At 39.5% G+C, this 10,335-nt stretch overlaps 1 protein-coding gene across 1 annotated transcript; it reads right to left on the reverse strand.

Annotated features, from left to right (window-relative positions):
• Nucleotides 1-671: 671 nt before the first annotated feature.
• tbx3a (T-box transcription factor 3a) lies at nt 672-9,920 on the reverse strand. The gene is made up of 7 exons (XM_077011993.1): nt 8,686-9,920; nt 7,540-7,807; nt 6,985-7,131; nt 5,935-6,011; nt 5,461-5,618; nt 4,246-4,898; nt 672-3,486 (listed from the first exon to the last, which is right to left on the reverse strand). Exons 1-7 carry the CDS (start codon nt 9,081-9,083, stop codon nt 3,049-3,051), a joined length of 2,139 nt encoding a protein of 712 aa, XP_076868108.1. The 5' UTR covers nt 9,084-9,920; the 3' UTR covers nt 672-3,048.
• Nucleotides 9,921-10,335: the final 415 nt, after the last annotated feature.

Below are 10,335 nucleotides of genomic sequence, written 5' to 3' on the forward strand. Positions count from 1 at the left end.
CTCATAACAGGTGATTTTACTTAGACTATTGCAGTATCATAAAGTACTTGCACATTGTGATAGGTGGTTACGACGGCCTTAAATGGCGACAATAACTAATCAGATAATGTTTTCTCTTGTTAATTGACCGTTTTAATGTGATGCCATTGGTAATTTAGAATTAGTTTGGTCAAATTTTGTTTTGAGTGATCGGATTAAGAATTTGTTTTTAACCTTCACATTTCTTTCTGATTGTATGGATGTAGTTTTTACGTTTAAAGTAAATAAATCAGTTTTGAAGCTTTTTTTTATCCACGTATTTGATTATAACTTTAAAGCATAGTTATTATGCTACACTTACGTACAAATTATATTTTCGATTAAAAAGTGACAAAAGTTCGATCTTTCCTAAATTGCGGCGCCTAACATGATAAAACAACATTCATATTTTCATGGACCGTGGTTCACATAAAATCACAGATAGAAAACCAGATAGAAAGACATATTTTATAGGTCTCATGGAGCGATCTTGTGAAAGACTTCTTCTGAAGCGCAACGATTATAACACTCGAGGAAACATATTTATTATTCAATGTCCCAAAGTAGCAAAAACCGACGCTTTGTGTTGAACCAAATTTCTTTTATTTATTACTTTGGTTGGTGATTGATTATTGTGGAATAATTTACAAAATTCAAACAATTCCAACCCTTATAACATTTCAACGCTACATTGGGTTGAGGTACGAATTTATTGTACTTTTCTGGTTTATGGCAGATGTAAACTGGTCAAATTCATTAAAAAAATGGTTCTAGACTTATCTTTTTTTGATATCACTGAATAAAATTCATAACCCACATTACCTTCTTTCAGTTTAAACAGCCGTTTCACTAGCCTATGTTTATCATCGCAATGCTCTTTGGCATGTACTTTGCCCTGTAACCACTGGGTGGCGATAAGCAGCTGACATCAGCAGGAAAACTCCCTTCCAACATAAGGGCCTATTACAGACGCGCCGTCGCCTGCAGAGTAATAAAATCAGGTAAGATATCGAAGGCGCCAGGTGAGCAATAGAATGAGCAATTGAGATAGTTCTCGTTGTGTTTACCTCTATTCTCTAGCGCCACTGTCGTTACTTATTAACCATACTATATACAAATAAAGATATGTGCGCGATAAACCTGTAACTCTAGGCGCAACAGTGGGCTATCACGTTATTTTACATTCTTTAAGGTTCACATCGGTCAAAAAACACAGTCTACTGGTTTCATGACGCTCTTTATAAAGCTCCATGTAGGTTAATGTACATGGAAGAATTCCAAGTATGTAAGTTCGGCCGAGTTAATGGTTTCGTCTTTTTTCTTGTGCTATTTTGAAGAGATAAGTTTACCTTTATAGGCATTAAACGGGACCTTAGACACCTTTCTTCAGGTATTTCAAGTCACATCTCCGTGATATCTCCGGGATATGCTACGCGCTAGAATTTGCACGATAAAAACAACACACACACACACACACACACACACACACACACACACACACACACACACACACACACACACACACACACACACACACAGCCTACAAATAAAATAGTAGTTCTTTTCTATTCGGAACTGATGATGATTCATGATTAATCGTTTCATATTTATGAATATTTATTAGATTTTATGATTTTTAAAATTCCTTCTTTCATTGGTCAAAATCTAAATTTTCTCATTTGCATCGAAGACGTGTATTGAAACTGTAAATAATACATCGGTGATGTATGTGGTCTAAACTGTTAAAAATTAAACCGGAAAAATTTATGACTGCATAATACAACGTTGTTTTGAACACAGGTATATTTGTTATGCTCTGTCTTTCTTTTAAATGAATGAAATTCGTCATCAGTTTGAAGCCACTGGCGCAATGTGCTGTCGCCTTTAATTAGTTTGAACAGAAGCACTTAAACACAGACAACAGTAAATGGAACGATGGCACGTGAATGCGTCCGCTAGAACCCAGCAGCGCGGGCGTTTGGGGTACATTACAATCCATAGTCAGAAGGACGTAAATGAGAATGTCATAAACAAGGATAATACCTCACCTATTTTTACACAGGTATATCAACAATAAATTAAGGACAGAACCCCCAGAAGAAATGAACTCCATCATATTTACACGCAATATCCATATGAAATAATTACATAAATATTTTGTAGCTACAGTATATGTCACTATTTACATTATATTCTTAATCATATCCGTCGTTTTTAGAATCCCCTTTCCCGATTAAATTCAATGCTGGATTCAATATGCAGTTTTTGTACCACGTGGTAACCAACAATCTCAAATTATTTAACCGCCCGTGTGTCTTGTGACCAATTGGGGCAACTTTTGGACTTGTTACTTGATTAAAAGCATTTTGTTAAAAAAGGCGTTTTTTCATCAATTGATTACTATTCTATACATGAGGTGAAAGTAAACCCGTGCAAGTACTGCCTCATCTTGGTTATTTCGTTTTGTATTTAACTCTAATTGATAGGAATTCGATAATCCAAAAAATACCCTCTACGACAGTAAACTGGCAGTCGTGGTCTTATGACATGCAAACACTTGCCTCCATATGGCGGTAATGACAGACTTCAAATAGATAACTGAAAATTCAAACACAGCAGTCTTTATAAGATAAAGATATCTAAATAAACTAAAAACATAAGAGTGCATATTAAATTAATCCATTTCACCCCAGAAACTTGACAAAAAACATAGATAGGACAGCAGCATTTTCGATCTGTGACATATCCTTGTCAAGCTGTTCGCTTTCAATACTTCTACGGTAGCCTATTCAAATGACAGGAAAACGGTACTGTTTTAACTTAACAAAACAGAAGCATACGTACTAAATGTTTGTTTTTGTATTACCAAAGTGCATTTTAAAATCTAACATTTTTCACAATAGGTATAGGTCCGTATTGTAAACCCGCTTTCGCTAGGAGGGCATCGTCGTACACAGTCCTTATTAATGTACTTAGAAGTCGCCAGGGGGTCATTCTTGGTGACAGCGGCCATCGCTCACGTAAACCACGTTACGGTGACACGCTTCGTGCTCTGTCTTGCTTTGAATCGAGTCCGCTGACCAGTCGCTGAATACTCTGCAACTCACTGCTTGAATCTTTCTCGGAGCACGTCTTTGGCGATAGGGACACGGAACCAGATGACATGGTCGAGGATCGACTAGTGACCTCAGAAGTGGAGTCCAAAGTGGCCGAAACAGGACTCGCGGCCATACCGTCGCCCTTCAGATCGATGGCGCCGCTTGCCATGGAAGGTATGGCGGTAGTAAGCAAAGTGCTGTCCGGGACGCTCTGTAGGGAGTAAGGGCTGTACCTTAGCCGAGGACGCACAGCGTTAAGAAAAGGGTGTCGGTGAACGGAGGATGTGGCGGCCGAACTGGCGGCAGCTGCGGCTGCCATGTACGTGTAAGGATATGGGAACAGACCTCCAAACGGAGACATGGCCAAGCCCTGCACACAGAAAGGACAGTAAGATATCTTTGTAAGAGCAGTGGAGAAAGTCCCGCGGCATGTGTAAGCAAACAAACCAACCAAAGTATATAAGCTTGAGGCCATTTCATAGGTCCACACTGAGCTAATGCTTAACTAGTGATTTGATGTCACACTAAAGCCCAAAAGTGTTTCCAAACAACGATGAAATCGATGAAATGCCAAGATAGCATAGATAGTTCCAAAAGGCAACATGTAGGCCTAGTGAATTAACATTTTCACAATTGAAAACTATACATCGAACTAGAAATAATAAAATCAGCATATTGAACTACAAAACACGTCATCTCTGTTTAACACACTAGAACAATCTGCTTCATAACCATAGAATATTTTCTCCTTAAACATTTTTCTCATATTTATCCCAAGGTTTCCATAACTATGTCCTCAAAATCATTTGAATTTAATCTGTTCACAATACTATACTATATTATACAGCGAGAAGTTTATCATTGTCCAAACTTTGATGCTATGAAAATATTATAGGTTGCATTGGTTAAGATTATGTGACATTTCTCCCAAATGTTCTTTTTTATTGTTGCTATATATATATATATATATATATATATATATATATATATATATATATATATATATATATATATATATATATATATATATATATATATATAGAGAGAGAGAGAGAGAGAGAGAGAGAGAGAGAGAGAGAGAGAGAGAGAGAGAGACATATTCAACATTAATCATGCCAATTTAATTTACCTGTGATGCCAAGACATGTTGCTGCAGATGAAAAGGCACTCCTGGGGCTCCCGTCAGGCTTTGCGATGGTGACGCCATGCTAGCCGTGTCCATGGTGCTAACTCCTCCGGAGGATACAGCTGCCAATAAAGGTCCCATCCCTGCAGCCATGTTTGAAAACGCGCCTCCCATATTGAACTGACCGGGATGCAAAAGGAAGGGATGGGCGCCACCCAAGTGATTGAAGAACTGTTGGCCAGCCAAGCCTGGTGGAAATCCAAAACTGTGCAAATGGCTCTGGTTTAAGTGCGCGGCAGTGTCTGTCTGTACAGTCAGTGGCATGTAGTTCTCTTTGCTTATTGACCGGCAATCGTCCGCTTTGGTTTGTTCTCGACTGGGGCTTTTGAGGTCCTCGCTGGACCGGGTAGTACTGGAAATGACAGTAACGGGACTCTGCCGTGAATCTGCCCTGCTTTTCTCTGTCCTGCCGACACTCTCTCTCGGTCGGGCGACAGATACTTCGGAGTCACCTCCGAAGAGGCGGCCTTTACCTAAAGTGCCATCGTGGTCCTTGGCATCCTCGGTAGTAGTGGATATTTTGCTAGAGTCTGGCCCTTCCTTTAAATTTCCGTCTTTGTCCTCGTCTTCACTGTCTTCTTCGCTGTCACAGAAGTCTGTCGCAAAAACAGCAAACACGTCATATGTATGCAGAACATTTTTCACACAAGGCTAATGCCTATTTCCTCTTAGTCATGTGCATCTTAATCGCACTAGCCATCTATTGAAAATACAGTGGAACACAAAATATAAAAAGCATATGTGCTAATATCAGCTGTTTGATGTCGAGCATTAAAAAATATTTTGTATGCATATAAATATGCAGGTCTATGAGTGAATATAATCAACTAATCGAATGTGCAAAATCACGTTTAAGCCCGCCCCCCACCCAAAATAGTCTATAAAAATACTATTAAAAAAAAATCGTCACTAATAATCATCACGTCTTCTATTAAACAGGCCTGCTACATAAATAACTAATTAAAAATAAGCATATAGAAAACACCTAATAACACACAGTGATTTGCGCTCTCACTCTCTCTCTCTCTCTTTCATGTCCTTAATTAAACTAAGTTAAACGTATTTTTGTAAGATACGAAGCGGTTAAGTATTAGGAAAAAACAGGATTGGTCTAATGCTACCAGACAGCTAGGCTCGATACACCAAGGTGCAGGTTACCTTTTAAGTTAGGTTGCCCCACGGTCGACACTGCGGGAGATGAGGCCTGGCGAAAACTTTTAAAGGAAGCCTGTTCGCCGGAGGACTCGTCAGATGTGCCGTTCTCTCTTTTTTGTTGCTCCTCGTACGATCGTATGGATTGCAAGGCCAGCTGTTTCCTGTCGCGCAAACACCATTCACATAATTGAAGTTGTACCACTGATATGTTCTGTTGAACGATTGACTGTGAACTAACCCAGTAGTATTTACCAAAAAATGTAATATATGTTTGGAAATATGCCTATAAAAACGTTGAATTTATTCAATTTGATGTCTACAGGTACTTTCATTTAGCAAGTAAATTCAAAGCAGTATGAAAAACCGATTATTTTTGCTTTTATTCGTATACTGATCAACTGATCCCTAAGCCTTAGCCCTTAGCCGAAGTTTTACTGCTTGCTACAGAAATGATTTACCTAATTTTCGCAGTTTTACCTTTTCTCTCGTCTTCCATTTCCAGTATCGCGAAATCCTTTAGCAAAGGGATTGTGATCAATTTTTAGCTGTGTTATCTGAAAAACGAAAAATAAGCGATTAAACAAAGTATGTCTGTATTGTCTACACAGTTGCATGAACAAAGTTCAAGGTAATTAAAACGCCTCGAGACAAATAAACTGGCCACATGATTAACAGCAATGTTTGGTGCAATGAATGTTCTAAAAGGTCTAGTCTACGCTTCTGTTTCGGAATGCTTCGATCTCGCCTGTATTGAGTTATTGCTTGTGCCTTTTTCCAGTTAATTTTCACATAGCCTGATATAGGTGGTCTGGGGAGCTATTTCCTCCACTCATAAAAAATACGTTTACGTTCACAGCCTCAAAACACTCCACACCCTCCCCCGCCACACACATATTATTTTTTAAACTCTCTGACAAGCAGAAAACTGGGTGTGTATCTGTTCCCTGCACAGCAGATAAATTAACTCACAGTCAGCATACTCTTAAGTGATAGCTCTTCTTTCACGTGAAAGTATACATTCAACCAAATCAAGAATGGAGCAAACACACACACACACACACACGCACGCACGCACGCACGCACGCACGCACGCACGCACGCACGCACGCACGCACAACCTCCCTCTATTTCGTCGTAACAATGCCCTGTCCATAATCTATCTGCCTTTCTGTGCTCTGCTCTCGTCACTTTCTCTCACTTTCTCCTACACTCACAGATATAATGCAGTGCACAGAATGTTCGGATTGTTTGCCAAATACGACCCTATGTGATTTCACATAGTTAAGATAACCTGTAAGACATACATTTCTGAGATGTCTATCCATACTCTGAAGGTATATGGATCATGGAAAGATAGGCTGCTAAACACAATTTCACAGTTGTGTACAGCTATACAGAACACATAATTATAGAACACTTCCATTATCGGCGAATTCACATGGAACATAGAATTACGAATTACGAATCATGTACTTATTTTAAGGAAATCGAATAAGTAAACATAGTCTAATACACGCCATGGCTTACCTTGTCGTTTTGGTATGCAGTTACAGCAATAAAATCTGTCTCGGGGAAAACATAAGTTCGGAACGTACTGTATGGGAGTTTCAGAATGTCGTTGGCTCTCACAATGTGAAATCTTGGCTGGTATTTGTGCATGGAGTTAAGAATCGTCTGCAATACAATCCACAATGGGTTTTTTAATTATGGAGGCATTCAAAAGTAGAATCCAGATTTAGTGTGCAAAACATTTTCAGAAAACTCGTACGTTTACCCCATCTTACACACTGAGGCCTAACACAGTTCAGTCATCAAATCGTCATACCTCAGAGAGTTTTTAGTGACTTATTTGCAGGTATTAACGACAAACATTCATTAAAACCATAGACTAAAACACAACAAAATATTTAGAATTTAATTTGCTAGTGAGTAAATTAATAATAATAAAGATTACAAAAACAATAATGATGAACGTTATATTAACGGCATCAACGCACACACGATACTACCTACTACTCACTTCTACTAACAACAACAATAATAATTATAATAATAATAATTATTAAAATAATTTCCACTTACAAATCCATGCTTATCTGAGATATTGTTTGTGAGTTTAAGTTTGTGAAAGTTGACGACTTTGGACATCCATTGTTCGCCAGTGGCCGGACTGTCGGGGTGAATGTACATCCGCTTTGGCATTTCGGGGTCAGCCTTGCCTGCCACCATCCAACGCGAGTTGTGAAATTTATATCTACAGTCGTCAGCCGCTACTATATCCATCAACAGAATATATTTGGCTTTCTTGTCTAAGCCAGTGCATCTCACTTTAAAAGGAGGAAACATTCGCCTGCAAATAATAAGAAAAACAAGTTTGTTTAATTATCTTAAGTATAACCTGTTGATTTTAGGAAAACGGAATTGTGTTTAGACTGGTTGGGCCTAATCTGCACGTCTTATGTCTGCGTGTTGACAAATATTAAAAGCGGTGTACGGTAAATGATTTTGCTGTTGATGCTTGGGTAGGCCTAACTGTAGAATGTGTGCCAGATCTGTGGCAGAGCTTCAACAATCCACAACCAAAACACCAGTTTCAAGATCCGACTATATTTAACCTAGTCCGTCTTGTTGTTTGTTTCCTCTCCGAAAGTACAGTAGTACCGAGCCTAACTGAATTATTAAATATTTACTGTATATTTCCTCGAAATATTTTCTAGAAATGTACAACTGTCAATCCAATGTTATTTGTTATTTTAACTCCATTGATCGCTATTTAAAAACATTAGCAAATAGCAAGTGTAGATTAAAGTGCAGATTAAAATTACATTCTGACAAACTATGTAGTATCTAGACTCATAAAGTATGATTAGGTTAAATTGTTGCCACGGGCAAATCACACGAACATTTTATAGTAAAGGTTGGACGACATTTAAATGTTGTAAAGATTACATCAACCTGCTAGCTATCCATATATAAGATAACACGTTATAATAAAGTAATTCGCAAGTTAGTCTGAGTATCTTACATTCTGATAATAGCTGAATATAGATTAACTGAAACGTGTGAGTCACCGTGAGTTCTTATGTACCCAAATCAATCAGTGCAGTCAATAGAGTGGTTTCTGTGTCTACCGATCATTCAAATCAAGATCATACGCATTCTGAAATGACTTAATGAAAGTTAATACACGACTTAATCTGCTTTTCGCACTCAATCACTTAAGTTTACCTTCCTGATTTAGTGATAACCATTTCTGTTCCGCACTTGTGGAACAACTCCCAAAGTTCTTTTGCTTCGAGGTGAACTTTTGGGTCGTCCTCCACCTCCTCCTCTGGCTCAAGAGTCTTTAGAGGCCTAAGATGAGCAGCGGCCGCGGCAGTCTGATGTCCCAGCGACGAGAAATGGAGGCCGGTCTCAGCAGCGCCCATCAGCTGGTCCATAATGGGCTTACCGAGCGCGCCCGGCAGCGAGAGGGAGCCATTGGGCGGCAGCGCGAGGGCCGGGAAAAACGGCGGCTGGTGACCCAACATTGCACTCATGGCAAATTCCGGACCCCGGTGAGGTAAAAACGGGTGGTATGCCATACTTGATCCTTGTATGACTGGATCTCTCATCAGGAAGCTCATTCAAGTCCAGAGAGAAGATGTGTTGTGCCTGGACAGGATCAGCTGCTATTCTAATAGTGTTGGATAGTCAAATTCTTTATCCAGTTTGGATGTCTTTTCCAAAATCCAAGTTGTCCTTTGCAAATGTAAGCATCCACCGCCTTGAGTAGCGACTTGGTTTATTTTGAGAGTTTCAGAAAAATAAACAGAAACCGGATAAAAAATGACAAAGGCTATCCATTCAGTCTTCGCTTGCTTGGATGTACAGTTTATCTTAAAAATGCGCCTGTGTGTATGTCGAGCACTTTAGTCATAGGGAAAAAATAAGATCAAAGCGATCGAGTCACTGCGATTTTATTTGCAGCGTATGTCCGTCCCTGCCGCTGTTGTTCAAAATCGACATTCTTCTGAATATGTGTTCACTACGACTGCCTTCAGGTCTACTCAAAAGAGATGTGTTGAAATATCTCGGTGGCTCAGAATAATTCCCTTGTCTTTACTTGTTCGTGGTATACACCTTCACACGCGCAGACACACTTTCCCTCTCCCCCTTCCACGCGCAGACACATTTCTGTAAAGAAGTATGCGACGAGAAGAGTCCGTTGATGGTGCGGAGGTGGCGAGGTCCCAGCACCAAGATATTCCTAGTGCTTCTGAACTCCATAAGCTTCAAGCTGTATGGATGTGTTGCGTGTTACGAGAAGCTGGGCTCTGTTGATTGGCTCTTTGACGCTTTCGGACCAATTGTATGGCTTCGTAGGCGTGGTTTTAACAGGTCGGGTGGAGGGGAAAGACTTCAGACTTATAAAAAGGTGTTTGGAAACTCTATTGCTGCCGCGAGACAGCATTGCCTCACTCAATGTTGTGTGAATATGTCAACATCATTAGAACGGGGGAGATCGGTCGGTCTGTGGGACCCAGCGAAGGAGTGTGCAAACCAAAGCCTCGCCTCGCCGTGTCCGTAAGAAACTACTGTCTCGTGCGTATAGCGTCACGAATGCCCCCCCTTTCCAGAAATTCAATATTTTCTAACCTTATAATTCTTTAAAACAAACACGATAAGGGTTCAGTTCTGTCCTAAAATTAAACATCATTAAAAATAACAACTTTAGAAAAACTATATGTACATGAGAAGCACGAATAGATTGAATGGATTGTCGAATAGACATTTGTCATTACTGGAGAACAGCAACATGCATTAATATTTAGTTTCTCTGTAACCAATGGCTATAATCTGTGTGACTGTGATATTTGCGTCAGTAATGGTCAGAAT

The sequence above is a fragment of the Brachyhypopomus gauderio genome, chromosome 7 (assembly GCF_052324685.1).
Source record: "Brachyhypopomus gauderio isolate BG-103 chromosome 7, BGAUD_0.2, whole genome shotgun sequence".
NCBI lineage: Eukaryota > Metazoa > Chordata > Actinopteri > Gymnotiformes > Hypopomidae > Brachyhypopomus > Brachyhypopomus gauderio.